General features: G+C 41.4%; 3 protein-coding genes across 9 annotated transcripts in view; 2 read left to right on the top strand and 1 right to left on the bottom strand.

Moving 5' to 3' along the window:
• Positions 1-13,699, top strand: part of ENPP5 (ectonucleotide pyrophosphatase/phosphodiesterase family member 5) — a 25,480-nt gene extending 11,781 nt beyond the window's left edge. For all 3 annotated transcript variants that reach the window (XM_075086628.1, XM_075086627.1, XM_075086629.1), the window contains exons 2-4: positions 230-1,099; positions 5,447-5,623; positions 6,885-13,699. In XM_075086628.1, the coding sequence (XP_074942729.1) occupies positions 235-1,099; positions 5,447-5,623; positions 6,885-7,255 (1,413 nt within the window). In that variant the 5' untranslated portion in view covers positions 230-234 and the 3' untranslated portion in view covers positions 7,256-13,699. The remainder of the gene's footprint in view (positions 1-229; positions 1,100-5,446; positions 5,624-6,884) is intronic.
• Positions 8,609-21,794, bottom strand: ENPP4 (ectonucleotide pyrophosphatase/phosphodiesterase 4). 5 transcript variants are annotated; one of them, XM_075086632.1, is made up of 5 exons: positions 21,295-21,698; positions 20,548-20,647; positions 19,138-20,002; positions 18,009-18,179; positions 8,609-15,625 (listed from the first exon to the last, which is right to left on the bottom strand). In XM_075086632.1, the coding sequence occupies exons 3-5, from the start codon at positions 19,958-19,960 to the stop codon at positions 15,261-15,263; spliced, it is 1,359 nt and encodes a 452-aa protein (XP_074942733.1). In that variant the 5' UTR covers positions 19,961-20,002; positions 20,548-20,647; positions 21,295-21,698; the 3' UTR covers positions 8,609-15,260. The 5 variants fall into 5 exon arrangements, with proteins under 5 accessions (XP_074942733.1, XP_074942735.1, XP_074942734.1 ...); XM_075086634.1 differs by lacking the exons at positions 20,548-20,647; positions 21,295-21,698 and adding an exon at positions 21,705-21,794; XM_075086633.1 differs by lacking the exons at positions 20,548-20,647; positions 21,295-21,698 and adding an exon at positions 21,705-21,794 and having other exon boundaries at positions 8,609-15,622.
• The window catches only part of CLIC5 (chloride intracellular channel 5), a 92,898-nt gene continuing 92,700 nt past the window's right edge, over positions 21,597-21,794 (top strand). The window contains exon 1 of the mRNA XM_075086638.1: positions 21,597-21,779. The gene's annotated coding sequence lies outside the window, so the exon portion shown is untranslated. The remainder of the gene's footprint in view (positions 21,780-21,794) is intronic.

Here is a 21,794-nt window from a genome sequence, read left to right as displayed (position 1 = left end):
AAACTGTGTTTCATGCAACAAATTGCAGTGTCTCGTTTCCCATCTCTGAAATTGGGATATCAATATAACTGATAAGTAAAAGGGCTCGTTCCTGTGCTTGGAGTGCTCAGTGTTAGTAAGGCACGCTGTATAAATACATAAGGAGTATTTTAGATACTCATTCTTAAAGCTAACTTATGATTTTGACAAACGGGTTAACGCAAACAAATCTTCTGTCTCTGCTCAACAGATACCATGTGTCCTCAGAAGAGGGGACGAATACCTTCCAGAATAGCCATGAACTGTTACTGGAAAGTCCTGGCAATTTTCTTACTATTTCTTCCACGGGCATTGTCTCTCCAGCCAGCCCAGCCCAGAGTGTTGCTAGTATCTTTTGATGGATTTCGATGGGATTACATCTATAAAGTCTCAACTCCCAATTTTCACTATGTCATGGAGAATGGTGTTCATGTCAAACAGGTCACTAACGTGTTTATAACGAAAACTTATCCTAATCATTATACAATGGTGACTGGTCTCTATGCAGAAAGCCACGGTGTAGTTGCTAACGAGATGTATGATCCTATTCTGAATGAAACTTTCTCTCTGAACAAAATGGATATCCATAACTCCAAGTTCTGGGAAGAAGCCAGCCCAATATGGGTAACAAACCAGGGGGAAGGACATAAAACCGGAGCAGCTATGTGGCCTGGAACAGATGTGAAAATACATGGAGTCCTTCCTACATATTATATGCCCTACAATGAATCTGTTTCCTTTGAAGACAGAGTTGCTAGGCTTATTGACTGGTTTTCATCAGAAGAACCCATAAACTTTGGTCTCCTATATTGGGAACAGCCTGATGAGATGGGCCATATTCTGGGTCCCGAAAACCCACTTATGGGACCGATAATTAGTGATATTGACAAAAAGCTGGGATATCTTTTGTCTGAACTGAAGAAAGCGAAGCTGTGGGATGTGATAAATGTCATAATCACAAGTGATCACGGAATGTCGCAGTCCTCCTCGGAAAGGCTCATTGAGCTTGATCAGTATGTGAACAGAGAGCTCTATAAAGTCATTGACCATTCTCCTGCAGTAGCTATTTTGCCAAAAGAAGGTAGGAGCTGTAGTATTAAAATTCTCTGAAGAAAATACTTAGGTATTGAAACTTTATAGATTTTGTTCCTTAACTGAAGTGGTGGTAGCAGCGCTGATGCCAGTAGGACACCAGCCTTTAACAAGGCGTACTTGCAGGTTCACTTCTTAGTTCTTTTTGCTAGTTCTGTCAAAGGCCTGGATTAACTTTCTGAAATGAAAAGTGAGCAAATTGGTCTGTTGTTGACTAATATTGCCAAACATCTTTTAGTCCTTACAAGAAGTAAGATAATCTAACGGCATTATCAAGGATGACTGGTGTTCTAGATAGGTAACGACCGAATGTTACATGTCTTGCCTTTTGCCAAGGTGCTAAAGCTGTAGCGGAAGGATTAGATTTCTAACTTAAACGGTAAACTGAAACCAGATGGAAACCTTTGACAAAAAGAAAGCCTGTGCTGGCTGTTTGATTAGCAGCCAGCTATTGTAGTTCACGTTAGGTTTTTTCCCCCCCATCACACAGGACAGCCAGCCAGTTATGTTCATACCGTTTGTATTGTGATAATGATGGATGAGAATACTGTTGGAATTGAAATCTGAAGTCTGGTTGCAGTCATTGAAGGGTTGCTTAAGTGTCAGGTGTGTGTTTAGTGTCACTGATGTAGAGGTGCTGCTCTTTATTTTGATGATCAAAAGCTATAATTATTTGGTGCAAATGAATTAACCTGGAAAGTTTTTGTGTGGGCAGGAGTGCTGATTTGGAACTTGAGTTTTAAGGTGGCCTGCTGAAAAGGTGGTTTTTAAGGTTTCTGTAACATTTGCATCACTGATGGATAGCACACTGTATTTAATGCCCCAGCAGGGAGGATATTTTGCAGACTTGAGTACCTTTTAAATGTGTAAACAAATGTCTCTTGTAATTCTTAGTTTGAAGAATATTCCAGACTAAAATGTCAGTAAGTCCAAACTGAGATTTGCTGCCTGCGCACACTCAGGTGCTTGTAGCTGGGCACTGTTTCTCTCAGTGGTGACATAAGAGCTGAGTTTGGAAGCTCTATCCCAATGGAGACAAACGGGGTTGACCAGGATGTTCTCATTACTAAATAAAGGAGTTGTAAAAGTAAAACTTCAGTGCTGAAACACCCCTGATGCAGTAAATGAGAATGTGAAGATGCATAGCCTGATTTTCCTGCCTGCTAAATGCTGAAAAGAAAGAATATATCTGCAGCAATTAGAAAACAGAATTGTAAAAAAGTCATTTCAGTGGATTTCAGAAATAGCTTGGATTTGGGTTTGCCCAGAAGTTTGGGTATTTATTGTGCTACCAATAAACAAGGATTAGTTTTGAGCACAGCTAAAGTTCCTTCCTTCTGTGGTACCAGCTGTAAGTTTTCTTATAAAACAATGAGCTTTGTTCTCAGTTTAGCTATGAAATAATATATACTTAAGTACATAAGAGTGATTCTTCAACAGTTTTTCCATTTGTCTTGCTTAAACCAAGGGGATGGTAAAACTTAGTGAGACACTGAGAAAAATTCTGAATGCTTAAAAATGCAGTGGTTTCTGCTAGTATAACTGGTTGCATTTTTCTTCCCCAAGAGATGGATTTAGCCATGCTAGTGTGTTAGTGTGTGTGGAACTAATCAGATGTTCACAAAGATGGTACCTGCAGCACAGTTGGTGATGCTGGCCTTTTCCTTGCATTTAATATAAATATATTAATTATAATATATTAATTCAAATAATTAATTTAGTGTGAAATCATAGTTTGTTGTACTTGGGGCTTCTCCCTGTTTTCCATACAGAACAGTAGCATAACAAAATTAATTTTATTACTAATATAGTCCTAGAGATGCTAGACTGGAGTCCCTTTTCTTGTTGCTGTAACTATCATATCTCATCCTTTGCTGTCTCATCTTGACCTTTGTTGTGTTTCTTAAGTTTAGTGATTCTTTTTTTGATGCCAATTTGAGATAAGAAACATTATACATTAATCCATTTCCAGTTTTCCTCCAGAATCTCTATGCTGGATCTAGGAACTGAGGGGGAAAATGAAGACAGTTTCTTTAAAGACATTGGGCACCACCACCCAAACTTTTTTTTCCTGAGGTATATTCAAAACTCTACACGTGCTGTAAATGGTAGACCAGATTTTACCCTTTGTTTACTTCAGGCGGTGTTTCGGATCAAACTAAGCGCTTGTCCTTGTGGTCATCAAGGTGATTGTTCCTTGGGACGGACAGTCAGAGAAGAGCTCGCTTGCAGGAACTCCCACTGCAGGATGTACAGCTAGCTGTGAAGGCAGAACTAGCGAGAAACGATAAGGCAAAATGACAGGATGTGCTTATATCTCACTTATTTGCTAAAACCAGCAGCACTGGCCACAAAGAAACTGTTAACATCTTCCAACCGTGCTTTAGACCTTGTAGCGCTGAAACTGGCCTGCAGAAACCAGCTGTGAACTCAGCTGTCCTACTGATTCGTGCGTGTGTGTAGCACAAAGTACTTAAATAAGTCATGGAGCTGGGTTATTTGGTATATAACAGAAGTCTGTTATATAGTCTGTATAACCCTCAGTAGGAATCTGTGCTTTTGTGTTCCTGTCTGTGTGTCCTAGTTCCTCCTTTCTGTGCGCTGGTGTTCCACCTTGTCCGACTGCTTTCTGGCTGTTCAGTGACTTTTACTGGAAAGAAAAGCTCAGAATCTGGAAATAAGCAAATAAAAAATTGGGGGTGGAAAGCACCTATTTATTTGGTAGCATTAGTACAGCTCTTGAGGTTTTATGCTGACTATGCAGTAGACGACCAGGGAAAGGAAAGAAGTAGACGGTAAGGCCACAAAGGAGTAGGTAGTGCTGGTAGCTGCTGCTGAATACACAGAGTGGCTGACAGTTCTAGAGCAAAAGTGCCACCTGCCTCTGCCAGTCCAACCTGTCCCTTCACATGCTTGTCCCCTGCTTAGGCTCTGCAGTCTTTGTGCAGCTCCTACCGTGTTGGTGGCATCTGGACTGTGACCTGAGGGCTTCGGTTGCAAGATAACGCAAGATTAACGCAAGCTAGTTTTGTTTATCCCTAGGGCATTAATTGCTAATACTATGACATTACGTGGTACATAGCCAATTTAGAAAGAGTAGCTGGTTTGTTGCTAAACTTGTCATCAAAATGGCAGACGATCAAAACTGGGAATCAAATGAGGTCAAATATGTAGCTGTTTATTGGAGCATCTGGTAGGAGAGAAGCAAGTTTTCAGAGATGCCAAGAAACAAAGTGGCTGCTCTCTTTGGCCTGTTAAAGGAAAGCAACTAACAAATAAACTGCTTTAAAATAAATAAAAAGCATCACTTGTCATCACAGCCAGCTGGGGGAAAGACAGAATAAGGCCTTAATGCGCACATTACTGCATAAACAGGTTTAGGAGCTATCTTCTTGCTTTCAGGCTTTGCATGGAGCTAGGAGGAGCTGGTTTCTTTTCCATGAGACTTCACTGAATGCTTTCTAACTGATTCTTACGAGAAGCTTACGTTCTGATAACTGTGAAATGAGTGAGTTTCCTAAAATTAGTGAGGCACTTCCTGCTTAGGAATAGGCCGTGAAGTCTGATGCCAGGTGTGATCTTCACAGAATCACAGAATGGCAGGGGTTGGAAGGCACCTCTGGAGAACATCCCGTCCAACCCCCCTGCTTGAGCAGGCACACCCAGAGCAGGGGGCACAGGGCCGCGTCCAGGCGGGATGTGAATGTCTTCAGGGAAGGGACCCCACAGCCTCCCTGGGCAGCCTGTGCCCCTGCTCTGGCACCCGCACAGGGAAGGGGTTTGGTCTCATGTTCAGGTGGAACTTCCTGTGTTCCAGCTTGTGCCCGTTGCCCCTTGTCCTGTTGTTGGGCACCACTGAAGAGAGTCCAGTCTCATCATCCTGACAAATACCTTTTAGATATTTATAGGTATTGATAAATCCCCCCTCAGTCTTCTCTAGGCTGAACAAACCCAAGTCTCTCAGCCTTTCCTCATGAGGGAGATGCTCTAGTCCCTTGGATGCTCATCTTGGTAGCTTGCTGCGGGACTTGCTCCAGCAGTTCCCTGTCCTCCTTGAACTGAGGGGCCCAAAACTGGACACAGTACTCCAAATGTGGTCTCACTAGTGCAGAGTAGAGGGAGAGGATAACCTCTCTGACCTGCTGGCCACACTCCTTTTAATGCAGCCCATTCACATCTTACTGCAAATGACGCTCTGGATTTCTCACAGTAACTTCTTAGCTTTTGGGGACATGCATTTTTGCCCTCTTCTTTCAGTTGTATCTAAACTACTGATGAGTTCAGTAATCATATTGGGATGTTTAAGTTGTCTTTTGTTTCTTTTGTTTGTTTGAAGGCAAACTGGATGAAGTATACGAAGCTTTGGCCAATGCTCATCCCAACATGACTGTGTATAAAAAGGAGCAGATTCCAGATAGATTACATTACAAACACAACAATAAAATTCAGCCAATCTTAGCAGTGGCCGATAAAGGATGGGAAATTGTATTTAATAAGTCTGAAGGTTTTCAGTGTAAGTATTCTGCCTTTACAGTGTTTTGCTATGTCTTCCTAGTCAGAGACCTTGTGTGGTACTTGCTCTCCCAATCTCAACCAGGTTTGTTTTTTTTTCCCCCTAAGACTGGGAAGGAAAACTCTGAAGCTAAATGTGGAGCATTTATAATTTTTTTTTTCCTGATGGGATGGGAAGCACCCTACCATTAGGGCAGGGGAACTCAACTTACTGAAAGTTTAACTTAGTGAGGTAAGATCATTCACGTATTTTAGTGGCCACATACTTGAGGTTTTCTTGCAAGATCTAGCCAACTGACAAGCACTTCCTGAGAGAATAAAAGAAAATGTTGTAAGTGAACTTGCTGAGTAGAGGGTGAATAGCACTGTTTTATCATGTGCTATTTATTTACTGGAGAAGGGCTGGGTTGGAGATACAAAAACACTTTCTGAAAGTCCTCGGTTTGTGTGGATGCCTGCACTTACAGTAACCTTGTTCTATTGCTAGAAAGAGTCTTGGAATATTGTGTTAGAGTAGACCAGTAATTTTCATTTGCCTTATAGGATAAGATTCATTCCAGGTGATTTGGAGGAACCCCCACACACAATCTTTTACGTTCCTCACCTTGGTGTTTTGAGATTTATTATAGGTAGAATGGAGACAGTAAACTGTAACTTTTGGTTAGCTAGGAGAAAGAAAATTGGTGTCATGTGGCCAGTTCTTAAGTTTCTTAATTGAAAATACTTTCAAACTTTGCTGCTGGTTGTGAAGCTGAAGAGTGTTACCTGCAAGAGTTAACAAGTTTTTCAGTTGTTGATAGCTGGTGAGAGCAGCTTTTTGTGCGTGTTTACTCACTTGTTCAGAGTAGATAGCGCACAAAACTGGACAAAATGTCAGAGCAGTCAGAGCTTAAGTTCTCTCTGCTACTAGGAGTCAAACAGGTAGTCTGCCTCTACATATATTCTCTACGAGGAAGCTTGGGTGTGACATAGCGTGCCATTGACAGCGCTGTTACTGCCATGTGAGCTTACCCTTTTTTATTATTTTCTTTTTTTTAAATAGTGCTCTCCATTCTGTTTTTTTTGAGGCATCTTCTCTTTGTAGTTTTGAGACTTGGTATTTTCTAGGAGACATTTGTGCTGGTGGTCAAAATGATTCTTCTAAACCTCTGCAGGAATAAATTATGGCCGTTCCCCTTCTGCTTTATGCTAATTCTAGCAAAAGCTTCAGTGCTTGTTTTGCAACTTCAGAATATTGACCTATATCTGTCTTTTGTTTCTAGTTGGTAATCATGGATATGACAACATCTTACCAGAAATGCATCCAATTCTTTTGGCAGTTGGGCCTGCTTTCAGGAAGAATGCCACCAAAGGATTCATGAATGCTACAGACTTGTACCTCTTATTGTGCCATCTACTTGGTATTAACCCGCTGCCAAACAATGGTTCGTTCAACGCTGTGAAAGATATGCTTGCTGAAGAAGTTCCTGTAGCCTTTGGAGCAGACACCTATGCTACCATTATAGGAGTCTTTCTGGGCAGCTTTCTTGTTATGGTTTTTATTGCAGTATTTGTTAAGCATTTTATCCTCACCGAAGCAAATACCATGCAAATGCAACGTACTGAAGCTGCCCAGCCACTGTTGCAAGATTAATAACACTTGGTACTATTTGATACTTAAAATAAGCTTATACAAAAAAAAAATTAATAGAGGTGGATCAGCATAAATATGTGGAATAAAAGGCAATGGATGCTGATCCCTTGGTACACTGGAGTATGTACATACCAGGTGTGCAGAGAAGGACAATGTTTCTGTTTCACCCTACAACCACTGCATCTTTCAGGGTTGAAAATACTCGAGGTAAAGGTGGAAAGCTGTATCTGTGTGTAGACATGTAGTAACAGTAGACCTTGAACACCTGATTCTGAGCTACTTTTAGGGAAATTATACCAACTGAGGTGCACTTCACAGGCTGTTCCATGGTGATTTATTTGCCCACCCCACTTCTTTTTTTTCTTTGAGAGGTTTTGATAGTGTCTTAAATTCTAGTAAGTCGCTGAATGTTACTACATTTCTTTGGGTTTTTTTTCTTCCCTGCTCAAGGAAGCTTTTGCATGGATCACCATTAAGTTTAGTGGATTAAATCCTGCGGAAAACAACATTTATCGTTAAGCTAAGTCACACAGTGCTGTTACAAGTTCAGAGTTAGGCATATTTCTTTGAACACCTGTGTTAATTGTAGCCCCAAAATATGCATCCAGGTGGTATTGTCTTTAGCAATCAGCATTAAGCTACTTTTTTTTTTTTTAAATGTAGGTAAATTTTAGGTAAATGTAGGTCTTTTTCTACTGTTTCCTGTATACTGGACTAAATTTTCTAGGAATTCTGTACGGCTGGCAGTTTAAAGACACGTACAAGCACACCACCTGTATATCCAAATGGAGTCCTTTATCCTGTGACAAAGGGTTCTTTCAGAATAAGGCAGATGCATCAGTTAAGGAACGTACATGTACAAGCTGGTTTCAGAGTGCTGTCAAGCTTGTCGCTCTGTGTCACATCGGATCTGTTACTGGAGACTCTTCTCAGGCGTGAGCTTGTCTTGCTGTCTTGTGTTTTATCTGATATGTCTGGGTGGACCTTAGAATTTGGTGAGTAGGATTAGACACACAGTTTAAAGACTAGAGTATAAATTTTAAGCCATATATACTCTTAAATCTGAAAAAGCACACTTTAATATGAAAAAAATTTTAAGACTGGAGTTTGTTCTTCCAGAGGAAGGTCTCTATCAGGGAAAGTTATTTATTTTGAGTCAACAAAACTATATATTATTCTGATTCTTTTGTGTGTGGCAATAAACCTTCTTGCTATTGTGGGTTTTTTGATGAGCTCTCTTAAATGGTGTGTGAGAAGCTGCTGACTAAGGTTTGTATGAAAAACATGGTATGAAGTGAGAAAAGTTGTCTAGTTGTCAGACTTTTAAAAGCTGTGTCTGTTTTTTTTCTCCCCCCCCCCCCGTGTGAGTTAGTCTTTTTCTGCACTTTGTTTCTGAGTACAATGGCTGAAGAAGAAAGAAACTCTTTCAAAATTCACACAAATCCTCAGTCTGGTATTTCTAAGTGCAATTTATTGCTTTATCCACAGCACCCAGCAGAGGGCAAAGATGGGAACATCTTGGCCTTGGATGTGCTCTGTCAGACTAATGGTGTGACTAACAGTCTAATGCTGCAGTTGAGAGCTGCAACAAGCTGACTAGCTGAAGTTCAAAACTCGTTTTGCTAAACTTAATTCCAGACTTAATGAATGACATCTAGGCGAGTTCAGAAGGGCGCTTACTTCTTGCTGCCTCAGTGATGACTCTCCAGTGCCGTGTTATGAACTCTCTGGCCCTCACTGCATCAGAAGTTATCTGTTGGATTCCTCCCTGGTGTCACGGACACTTGCTTAGCCTTAAACTGTCTTGCAAACAGATGTGGAAGGTTTCCAGAGACCACAGCGAGGTGCAGTGAATGCTTGAGAGGGAAGGCAATGAAATATTCTACTTCAAGGTGTATGCTGAAAGTCTAGCTGTACTAGTAGCTTTAGGAAGACAGGAAACTAGCAGATGTGTTGGAGGACAGCCCTTTAATTTGGGGGATATGTACATAACTGACTCATCGCTGCAGTTCTACTGTTACTGTGTACTGAATTGTTTTCCTATGTTGTCATTTTCTTAAGAAAACACGGAAGGAAAACTTGCAGGGTAGCTCTGCGTGACACCGTAAAGCTGGTTCTTGGAGCTGACCATTAGGTGTGTCTTAAGTTTAATTTGCTGACACCAGCTAAAACTGAATGCTTCACGGGTTTATCAAGCTGAAGGATGAACGCAGTATTGATGTTCATGGTAGTTTCCAGAGAGGCTGGGGAAGTCCAAGTAGAAAACCTGAACCTCTAAATTGTTACTAATAATTGCCCTAGCTACCTTCCCGGAAGTGGATGGCAGATTGCAAACTGATGCATTGAGTCCACCCTTTCTTGCTTATTTGCAACTTAAAACCAAATTGTAGCACAAATGCAGTGTGTGTTTAAAGAAAGATCTACGGGCTTGGTTAAGGGAATAACAGTGAAAATTGGAGATGCTGTAATCTTCAGCTGGAGCTACTTCAGTTACACACTCTCACTTTGGAACATGCTGTTTTAAGATAAATTTATTTTACTGCAGTAATTTCCTAGCAGTGCTTATGGCAGGTGTAAAAATCACTGGATTGTAATCTCAGAGGTGTTCATTAAACTCCCACTTCTTCAATTGTGACAGGTGTAGTTCTATCATCAGCCAAAGTGACACTTGCTTTTAAGGAGGGGGCAGAGCTGGGCAGTTTTGTTCAGTCATCCTGGGACTTAGGCTTACCTGCCCTAACGTGCAACAAGGGGAGAGCAGTAGGTTTCCCCTAACAAATGGTTGTGGAACAGTAATATTCAAAATAGATGGGGAACATGAACGTGAGAGTTCTTCTCCACGTCATTGTTCTGTATTGCACCGTACGGCCTGTATTTGAGGGGGGTGAAATGAAACTTGGTAGAAAACTGAAGGGAATCATTCAGCATTTGGGTATTTCAGTTTAGGTTTAAATGTGTTTCCTTTATTGCTTAGGTGTATTTGCAGGTACCTCTTGGGTAGTTGCCTTGTTAGGGTAGTTGTCTAGCCAGTGTTAAACACTGGTTTAAGCTGCTGGGTGTATATTTAATGAAATTGAAAGCACATATGATGCCAATGGAGAAAAGTATCAACTTTTTCTCTGATGTGAGATTTTTTTCAGACTACCTTTTTGGATGGGGAGGATGTGGCATTTGGTTTCTGTGTATATGATACTTTTTACGATGTACAAACATGTTTATTGGAAAGGGGATTTGAGTACACTCTGTATGACTTGTAACTTAAGCTTGGAAACCGAGAAGCTTGCATGATTTTGTCTTTTGTTATCGACCTGTGAAGTGTACTTTGAGGTGTTAAACTTTTTTCCTTCTTTCTTCCTGTTTGGAAATGTTGAATTTGAAACACATCTTTGCTACAGTGCTATGAAGCACTGAGTGCTTGCTTCCTCTAAAACCACTTCTGGAAAAAAACTTGAATTGTGGGGGGATGGCTTGGGGGGAAATGGGCTTAACTCATATGCATCCCACATATTTCTTGTACTTTGCACTGTGTACGCCTTCATTAAAAATACCTGGAAGTGTGATAGAACTTAAGAATTTTAGGTCAAAGTTCTTAGATGAAGACCTCGTTTCCCACCTTGCTATAGTATATGGAGGTAACAGCTATCAGTTACCAACAATGGTAATAAAGTTTCTTTTATCAAAAAAATCTTCCAGACTGTCTTGGTAAAGAGCTGCAGTAATGTCGTTTACAATAAATGTGGTCTCAAAAAAAAAAAATAAAAAGCACGCAAAAATGCCTGTTATGAGATGAAGGGTTGCGAAGCGTGACTTTTGAGAAGTGTGGAACAGCACAGTCTTGAGCTGTGTGTGGGAAGAATGACAAAGGTGCAGCTGTTGAGTCTGCTGTTTTGTAAAACACAAACATAGCAGACTGACTTGTGAATTTTCCCTGCTTAAATAATGGCCATGGCTGCTGTCTTGGCCATACCTACTGTGCTGCTGCACATACCTTTCAAGAAGTGGCATGTCTGTGCTACAGTAAAGGTAACGTAAGCATTTATTAGATGTTAGACTGCAAAAATTGTTGCAAGCACGTGAAAAGGATAAATTCAGTAGTACTGCAGAACACACTGCAGGATGGCTTTTCCATAAGGAAATCCTAATCTGAATCATACTAAATTAACAAATCTTACTTGCTGTTTTTTGCAAGAAAAGGTGGTACGATGCCTGTGCCTGGTCTGTCCCTGTGGTCTGATCCTTGGAAGTACCCGATGATGTTGGTTTATTTTCATAGGCAGTGCATTCTTTTCGATTTATAGCAAGTTAACCTTCTCCCTCAAACAAGTGTTTTGAACCTTAGTTGAAAACAGCTCAATTCTGAAACTGTTTCCTTGGTGCTAATGGACAAAAAGCATAGAAACCCAGAGGAGTGGGTGTTTTAAGCCTTCTCTACCCAATGCTAGAAGTTCCTTTACGGAGGCCATCAACATAATGAAACATCAGTCTGTACTGCTGGGAAGTAGCATTACAAACTTCTGTTCCCTTTTAAACCTCAATGCTAGTTTAAGTGTTAAGAACTTCTCTGTCCTGGTTTCAGCTGGGATAGCGTTAATTTTCTTCCCAGTAGCAGGTACAGTGCTGTGTTTGGATTTGGCAGGAGAATAATATAACACACTGATGTTTTGAGTTGTTGCTAAGCAGTGTTTACGCTAAGTCAAGGACTTTGCAGCTTCCCAAGCTCTGCCAGCGAGGTGGGGCAGAAGCAGCTGGGAGGGAGCACAGGCAGCACAGCTGACCCCAGCTGGCCAAAGGGGTATTCCATATCATATGATATAGTGCTCAGTATAAGCTGGGGGAGTTGGCCAGGAGGCAGCAATCACAGCTCAGGGACTGGCTGGGCATCAGTTGGTGGGTGGTGAGCGGTTGCATCACTTTTTTTCCTGAGTTTTATTTCTCTCCATTAAAAGTTATTATTTTATTTCAATTACTAAACTGTTCTTATCTCAACCCATAAGTGTTCTCACTTTTACTCTTCCAATTCTCTCCCCATCCTGCTGTGGTGGGGAGTGAGCGAGCAGCTGGGTGGTGTTTAGTTGCTGGCTGGAGTTAAACCACAACATTCCCCTAAATTAATATGTCCTGTATGGCCGTTGCAGAGTTGCGTGTATTTAGCAAGTCATTAAATGTTGCCACAAACTATTGTAGGTTACCTCCTTTATCGCAGCTGAGGGGAAGGGGGAAGCCACAGCTTGTCATGTTCTTGTTTCAAATTAGGTATTCAAAAGGAAATCAGCCACTGACTTTCACAAGCAATAATTCATACCAACCGTAATTAGGTAGCGGAAAGAATTCATCATGTTTAAGGCACTAACACTTTTACAAAGAATCATCTTTAAATATATCAACTTTGTCTCTAAGGAGAGCAGCAGCAAAGAACTGTGCCCAGAAGAATACTTGGCACTTTTATAGGCCATACCACATCTTCGGAATTGAAAGTAATTAGCGATGCAACTGGAATATAGTTTATCCTATTTCTTAAACTTTCTCTTTAAACCCTTCCCACCATAGCACTGCTTAGACTGAGGAAGGAGGAGGAGAGGGTAATAAGGATTTCTCCTGGACACCACCACTCCCTTTCTGGTTTCATAGGAACACAGTTGCCTGTAGCAATTCTTATCAGAAGGGGCTACCTGGAGCTAGAGGGAGAAATGCATTTAGACCTCCATTTCCCCATCTGTAACAATAGCCATATTTCATATTAGAGCGCTGCCACTGCACTTCAGTCAGCATTTAAATTTCTGGTATGGAAGTCTTGGTGGTAACCTCGACACCTGGCCTATAGTGGTGATGCACAGAGGAAGGGAAAGCACACAGCCACACACTGTGTGACAACTGTTTGGGGGAAGGAGGAAGAAGGGAAGAATAGTGAAGAATATATGGTGCTGATCAGTTTTAGCATCTAAAAAAAATTCCTGACAGGTAGAGGACAGTACAGTTCAGTCTTACCAGGTCTGCCAGAAAGAGAAAGGTAACTCAGTTGAGCCAAACCTCTCTGTATACAGATGATGCAAAGCACCTCCCAGCACGGCTGCCGCCCGCCCTCCGAGGATGGCAGCCTTCATTAGCAAAATAACAAGAAACTAACAACTCTCTCCAATGCAGGGATTCAAGCGTCCTCCCTTTTACAGCATCTCTAAGCCTAGGTTCTACCCTGCAAAACATTCACTTCATAGTTACTCACTAACCTGACCTCTTGTAACCAATTATTTTAAATCTTCCAGCAGGATGAAAAAGTGACTTCTGTGTCAGTCCAGTTATTGCTTTATTATATCAAGAGCCTAAAATCCAGTGCGCTGTCAGTAACAGTATAGATTTTGCAAGGGGCCTGAGCCTCTTTCAAGTTCAGATTAATCCAGAGTAAAGCATTACTCAGTAAGTAGTGACTAGTAGTTTAAAAGGGGGGGGGGGGAAAGCAGAACAGGTTAGTTTTTGAATTGTGTTTTTAATCGGTGCAACAGAATCTTCAGAGAGGAAGATACAAATTAGTAAGACTTCCAGACATAATTTTTAAAACTCAAATGTATCTTTTCAGTAGGCAGTTAAAAGTAACCTTTCCCTCTAAAGTCCATACTTCCTCCCAGTTGGATCACTAAAAGGTAGCCTGTGGCTAATACCAACTGCACTAAATTTGCATTTGTGACCAAGAAACAGCATTGCATGGTACCAGGTACCTCAGCCTCTCGCGTCAAATTATCAGTTCTTAAAACCATCAAACTTGTAGGAAAAGGACTTGGTAACGGTAGTTCTCTTTTTGGGTTAGCATTAACAATTTAGCCTCACATTCTTTCCTCACTAAAAGATAAGGTACCACTAAGGCTTTCTAAATCAAATTAGGGTTTTTTTTAATAGCAAGTTACTAGACTTGACCATTAACAAGGAATCAAGAGTTTCAATTAAGAGAACCATTAGCACTGGTCTTCACCAGAACTTATATCTATACAGCTTAGACACTACAGATAACAGATCCTATCTCAAAAATAAATTAACTTTTCCCTTTAAGTTTCCAGGGTTTAAAATAAGAGTTTGGAATTCTTGCTTGGTGATTTCATGTCAAACTTTCGGTTGTTGCTTTTTAGCACATGACAGCTTTCAAAAGATAATGATCAGCTGGTACACAGGGTAGAACTACCATTATTACAAAAACACCTTTCAGCAGAGTTTACACCTGAAAAAAACTTACAGCCCATTAAGCTGAGTAATCCAAGGATTCTCAGATCAAATCGAAATTCTTGAGATAAGCAAGGACCATCCCAACTCTCCGAGTGCAGGAACTGTGGAACCAAGTCACCCACAGGGACACCTCCAGCAACATCAGAGCCATCGGCCCAGCTTTAGAACTGCTGAGCCACATACCTAATTGCCCAAAATAGAAGTGACACACATCAATTCTTTCCTCACTGGCTTCCATTTTTCTTCTCACCAGTTCCTTGACATATGGCTGGTTTCAGGTGGAAACAAAAGTATTTGGTCTTCTCTATACCCTCTGTCCTCAAATTTAAGAACAAATCAGAACATACTGTCCAAACAGGACTAACTTCTAACTCTCATAAAAAAGATCTCCTTTCCAATACAGGTACAAGAACACTAGAAGTCAACATTAATTTAAATTTAACAGGAAAAAAAACCCAAATATAATTTGCAAATGTTAAAATTCACTTAGTCTACCCTGGCTAGTTCATACTCTGGAATTTCATTTGAAAGTGTTCAAAGGCTTGAATGAAAAACTAAGTATCCTTACTATGTCGAGCATCTCTTTTGGCAGAAAGCCACCTGTTCACCATTTTGTTCTGAAAATATTTTTACAGGACTGCTAGTCAGGTAGCACACCCACACAAGTTAGCAAGATCTGGCTGTACGGTATTTTATACAGATACCATTAAAGTGCATCAAAGAATGCCATCCAGTGCAAGTTGAAACTCTCTTCCTGAAATCACTATTTAGCACGTGAGGCGAGGCTCCCTACGCGCTATCCGATTAAAGGATTGTCATCATCATATTGTAACTGAAGTCGGGAAAATGGCCGTGTAGGAGCTACTCTATTCTTTGAGATTATTATAATGCAGGTGAAAGTAGTCAGTATCATAAAAGCCCCAATAACAATCCCAATAGCTTCTGGAAGATTTATGCACCACTGGTCAGCGAGCAAGCACTTGGTGTTCCTGAAAGTGCCATTGTGCGGCTGTGGTGTCAGTCCCAGGATGTGGCACATCATTGGGTAAATATCAACGTTGTTCATTGTGCTCTGCTTGTAACCCCGATGAAAAGCAGGCCCGCGAGCAGCCAGGAACGGATGCATGCTTGGGAGAGCGTTGTCATAGCCGTGGTCGCCTACTGGAGAAATGCAAAGTTCAGAGTTAGCATTGCAGTTCCTGTTTGCATATCAAGTATTCCCCTCCCTGTCTCTCCCCCACCCCCAGAAGGCATACATGTTAACCACAGATAACGCAGAACATAAAAGCTGCTGTTGGATCAAAACCTGAAGGAACCCAGAGCTCCTTCCCTCTTCCCCAACCCCCAGAAGTCTTTTCCCATACTGGTCTGCAGCTGAGGCCCTTCCCATCCCCCTCCTTGTTCCCTCCTCCCATTATCTCTTTTCATTTTGGTCATCAGCATTTTGAGTTCTCCCCTTCCCAAACGCCAAAGTTAAAAAGGATGTTGCCATTCCACGAGTCAATAGCTGGAATGCAAATAGTTGGAAAGACATCTCCCCCTTGCAAAGCAGACACACTAATTACTTCTTAAAAGCCAAGCACTATACCCTTGACAGTGTTCAGTTTGAGCATATTAAGTACCCTCAAACCATGCTTATCAGATTAGGTAATTCAGGACAAGGGATACCCAAATAGTCAAAACCAAAAAACCATCAAAGGACAATGATGCCTGTGATGGGTGAACAACAAAACATTTGTAGCTACGAGGTCACCAGTACTTGGACATTTGGTGGGTTTTTAAGAAATACTCACTCTGATTTTTGGTGGCATATACACAGCTAAAAATCAGCCGTAGTCAAACTTCCTAATAATGCCTGAAAAATCTGTCCAAGATTCCAAAAATTTCTCAGAACGCACGCAGCACAGTATTTGAGCGCTGCATTAAGTTTTGAGTTCATTTCTTAGTTTAACAAGTCTCCCCAAGAACTGTCTCCTTGGCTGCTTCATTGACATTTCTGATGTGAAATGTCAAGGTCCTATGAATTAGGTCACCCTCACCACTTCCATATCCGTCCAGTATTCACTTTTTAATGTTTTCCACCAATATGTTTGTTACCACAAAGATACTGCTGCACCACATCTTGTTAGTTTTAATGCAGTCTTATGTGTCTTCATTACATTTTTTTCCTTCTACTACTCGCTTGTTTTGAACAGAGCTGTTCCAAGTCCCCTCTCCAGTGAGGTTTCCTGTCTTTCACCTCTGAAGTCAGAGGGCTGGTCGGTGCCAACACTGCTAGATACAGCGTAGGTACTGGTACGCTTGCCAATCATTGTGCTGCCACTTTGTCCATGAAGACAAGTACAATCAACACCTGAATAGCCTTTTAGGCTAAAACCTGCCTTACCTGCTTCTGGGAAGCCTTGGCTAGCAAAATTGTTTTGAAAGTAATTCACTTCAACTGATACAATGCTGTTACTTATAAATATGCACTTATTAACTATTTTTAGCTACACGAAATTGAATCTAACCATAAATAAGAGATCGCTATTAGAGAACACTTGTGCTAAGTGTTGTCAGTTTAAAGATGATTGAGGCAAATCTGTGGGGAAATTAAAATATAACCATATCTTACCTTAAAAGCAGTACTTTTGTACAAATAATGAGAAAATTTCAACATAAGTGTGCAAAGGGCAGACAGTAGGAACAGCCAAACTGGGTGAAACTGGGAGTTTACACCACCCAGCACCCTGTCGCTGACAGCAGGTGTAACAGGGAGTTGGGGAAGTATCCAACAGGGTTACCCCTGACGTGCCAACCAGCCTTGAGCTCTGGCTGCTCTGACACCTCCTGGAAGTCAGTATCTCTGTGTTTAATTTCTATTGATGGATTTTTCTTACAATAATTTTTCCAATCACTTTCTGAACACACACATACACATAAGTACATATATATATGTGTGTGTGTGTGCGTATCTACACAGCCTTCATCTGCAACCAGAATTTTAAGTGGAATTCCCTTATTATGACGATAATGAAATCTGTCTGGAATTTCTTCAGGATATACTTTCATGTGACCGTTGAATTTTTACAGTAAGTTACAGATGCCTCTTTTGTCTCCCAAGAAAAACAACTGCATGTGAAACACCTGGAAATATATATACATATATGTATGTAAGCAATTCGACATTCATAGCATCTAGCAGGAAGAAAGTGCATAGCTCAGCAATGCACTGTGTGAAGTAACATCTGTTCTGTTTTTTGTCTTTTAAACATGCTATTTGATGCCCCTAAGAGGAAGAACTCTGGCCTCCTTGAGCATTATTGTCGTGTTCCTATTATTTTTAGTATTTCCTCCCATTTTTTTTTGTTTCCTAGTATATATACTGTAACATTAAACATTATGCCTTGCATTCTTCAATTTATGCTCCCCTATACATATATTTTTGTAATGGAAAAAATAGTTAAACCACACTCCAGTGGAAGCTCGAGACAGACCGCTAACTTGCCTAAGATAACTCTTAAAAATAAGCCACTGAAAGCACAGATGAGGAAAAGAAACTTACATTTTGAAAGTGACTCATTTTGTACAATTGTCCAGCCTTCATCTGCAACCAGAATTATGGGTTGAATTCTCTTATTATGACGATAATGAAATCTGTCTGGAATTTTTTCTTTGAGATATACTTTCATGTGATTGTTGCATTTTTTCAGTAAGTTATACACGTCTCTTTTGTCTGCCAAGAAAAAAAAAACTGTATGTGAAACAGAAATTATGTCCTGTTTACTGCAATTACCTGTCATTAAACCTAAGATCCATTTTTTTCAAAACAGTCATTTTTTAAAAGGCACATAGAAAAGGATTTTCATGTCCCTACTGAAACGCTACACATATCAAGGTAGATTTCACAATTTGCTCTAATTTTAGATCAGGCACCTCACAGCTGTGGGTTTGCAAGGGGGGAGGGCAATTCAACTTACCCTCTGGGCTTGCAAGGGGGGAGGGCAAAACTCAAGCACAGAAATTAAGAGAAAGCAACTACATGCCAAAGTACTCAATATTTTATCAAAAGCAGTAAGTGTTAAATTCTGTTACTGTATAAATCGTTTTGTTCGTTAAAATTGCTTCAGTCGGGCTGCAGTTGTGGAAGCTGAGACCGGCAGCGTCACGCTTTAAGTCGTGCCTGTTAGTAACTACTCCCAAGCCACAAAAACTGAATTCACAGTATGAAAAGTGAAGTTTCATTCACCGAAACAGAAGTGGTAAAGCGATCAAAGTTGGGGTTAGATTTCCAATTGGAAGTTTAGACAATGGCAATTTTTATTCTAAATAAACCCGAGGGCTTATTTCGTACTCATTTGGAATTACAACCGTATAGAGTGAGTGAGCAACAAGAGAGCAGGCGCACTAAGTGCCCATCTGCTTTTTCAATACGCTGTTCCAGGACTATCTCTACCACCCATAGCAATTTGACAAGAAATGCTCCTTTGCCCATTGATTACCAAAAACAAAGTCCTAAATAAACAGACATTCTTTAGCTTATTCATTAAATTACATCACAGTTGTGCAGTATGAACTACACTGGTTTTGCAAAAGATGTGAAGAGTCTACCATAGCGTGTACTTTGTAATAGTAAGATAAACAAGATGTAATTCTTAGTGTATGACTTAAAACCAAAACAAAACAAAACATACTCTGCCTTGGCAGCACTGCAGCAACGGGACTCTTGTCTATCAGAGTATAGTTGTTGCGACCAATGCAGTTATCCAGGATAATCAGCTTCTTTGCAGAGCAGGAGGCCATTCCATGATCGCTCGTTATTATGATATTAATAGTGTCCCACAAACCTAATGACTTCAATTTATTAGTAAGGAAACCAATATGATTATCCACTTCTTCTAATACTCTGCGCATGTTCTCAGTGTCATCTGGTCCATACTTGTGCCCACTTGCATCTGGTTCTTCCCAGTATAATGTAGCAAAATTGACTACTGGATTAGAGCTGTTCAGCCATGCAACAATTTTCTCCACTCTCTCCTCAAACGTTACTGAAAAGTTGTACTTCATAAAGAATCGAGGGGTCGTATCATTAATTTTTACATCGGTACCAGGCCACATGGCAGCAGCACTCACTCCATTTCCCTGCTGTTGATTTGTTACCCAAATTGGAACTGCCTCATTCCACCAGAAGGGATCTGAATCGTTGAACTGTGAAAACTTTTTCTTGGCATCTGCATCGTACATGTCATTAGCCACGATGCCGTGGCTTTCTTCATATAAGCCTGTCACTATGGTATAATGGTTTGGGAAAGTCTTGGTGATAAAAGAGTTTGTAACTTGTTTTACAAGCACGCCATCCTCAATGAACTCCTGGAGATGAGGAAGTTTATAGGTTTCCAAGTAATCAGCCCTGAAGCCATCAAAGGACACAAGGAGTAACCTGGAGACTGAATCACCAGCGGAGTGAGCGCAACAGGCAACTACTCCAGAAAAAAATAATGTTAGCATCGAGTTCATTGTTGATACTTCAAAGTATTTCCAGCAGGTAGGCAGAGACACCTGAAAAATTTAAAGATAAGGCATGTCTCACAAAATAATTGTACTGGAACCAGTTTAACTAGCTATACGTTATGTACATCTTCCTTATAGAGGTTAACTGCAAAATAACCGGTTTAAAGAACACCTGAAGTCAGCAGTATATTTCCCTACTGACTTTAGAAGTTTCTCATATACTGTCAAAGTTTTTCATATATTAAAACTAACAAGCAATGAGATTTTTCTCACTCCAGACTAAATGAATTTTCTCTCTCTATGCGATTATTCCATTGTTCTGTGTGTCTTATTACAATTCTGCCTTCCAAGACAGTGTTCTTCCTCGTGTTCAAGCACGGGCACCTGAACAATTCCAATTCCACATTTAAGAGTCCCGCGCAGCTCTAAATCCTGCTTACGCATCACTGTTCAGACCAGAACTCGTTTTCTACTGTAATTATCATTTTTCTTTTTCTTCCCACCTTTCCTTTTCCACAATTCCCACTCTCTCGAGTTGCTGAAAGACTTTTGAGCCTTTCAGCACTCCTATTTATTAATTGTTTACTCCATACTTAGAACCGCCAGGAATAACTTCTACGTCAGTTTTCCTTCTAGGCTGCTGTACATCTACCATAACAGTAAACCTGTTCTTTATGTAGCATATTTCTCTCTCTAAAAAAAAATAAAAAATCATTAGTAACCTTAGCTATGAGGCAAGTATTTCTCACTAAGGAATTCATGACTATTATGAATGCAAGGTATGATTTGTAAGCTCCCCCGCCCCCCAACTTATTATGTGTGACAGGAGCACTTTGCTCAAGAAGATCTATTATTATTCTATAAGCCTTTACAAAAGAGGAAGAGAAATTCCACGTTTCACAAAAACTTCTGCAATATTGTTAGACAGCATATTTGCTTCTCAAGAGCCGCAACTCCAGATTTCTGCTTTATCTCACTTGCACAAACTAGGGTGATTCAAGGAGGAACAGCAGGTATCTTCCTACCTGCAAAAATATCTCCTGGCCTAAATCAACCCTTTCCCCAAATCCCTTTAAAACCGTGAGTGTATTATTTTAAATTTTAAGTAGGTTTAACGGTAGCTAAAGCTTTAGCAGTGAGAGGCACACAAAGGAGGGGAAATCGCCCCCACTTGCAGCCAACAGTTAAAATTCGTTTAGAAGATACAAGTGTTAGAGGAAAGGATCATCGCCAACATTAAGGTGCCTCCTAATACAGAGGACCTGTAACACACAGCCCCTTTAAAGGGGCGGGGGGGGGGGTAAAGAAGGAAAGAAATGAGCAGCGGAGCAGAGAATCACCCATTTCACGTTGTCGAGTGCTTTAAAAAGCAGAACCAGAGTTTTTCATAGCGCAGTACGGCTCAGGACCCCAACATTCGCTTCGAAATACTCCCAAAGCTGTGAAGCGTCGTGTTCTAACACGCCGTACCGCAGCTGGCTACCAAACGCCACCAGCCTGACGGCTCCCCAGCCTCGCCGCGCCCCAGCCGCGCTCCCCAGCCGCTCGGCGCTCAGCCCTTCCCCGGCCGAGCACCGCACGCTCCGGCTCCCCGGGGAGGGCCCCGCACCGCCCCGGCCCGCCGGCCCCGAGCCCCGCGCCGAGCTCCGCGCAGCCGCCAGCGCCTCCTCCCCTCGCCTTGGAGCCCGGGGGTCCCGCGGCCCTGCGCCGGGCACCGCAACCGCCCCACGCGGCGGACGGACGGTCAGACCTGCCCACCCGCCGCGACCCCCTTCGGTTCCACCCCGTCCCCGCCGTGAGGGCCCGCTCCGGCGCGGCGCTGGAGGTGACCGGGGGTGGA

Source organism: Phalacrocorax aristotelis, chromosome 3 (assembly GCF_949628215.1).
Source record: "Phalacrocorax aristotelis chromosome 3, bGulAri2.1, whole genome shotgun sequence".
NCBI lineage: Eukaryota > Metazoa > Chordata > Aves > Suliformes > Phalacrocoracidae > Phalacrocorax > Phalacrocorax aristotelis.
This window is presented reverse-complemented; position numbering and strand designations above follow the sequence as displayed.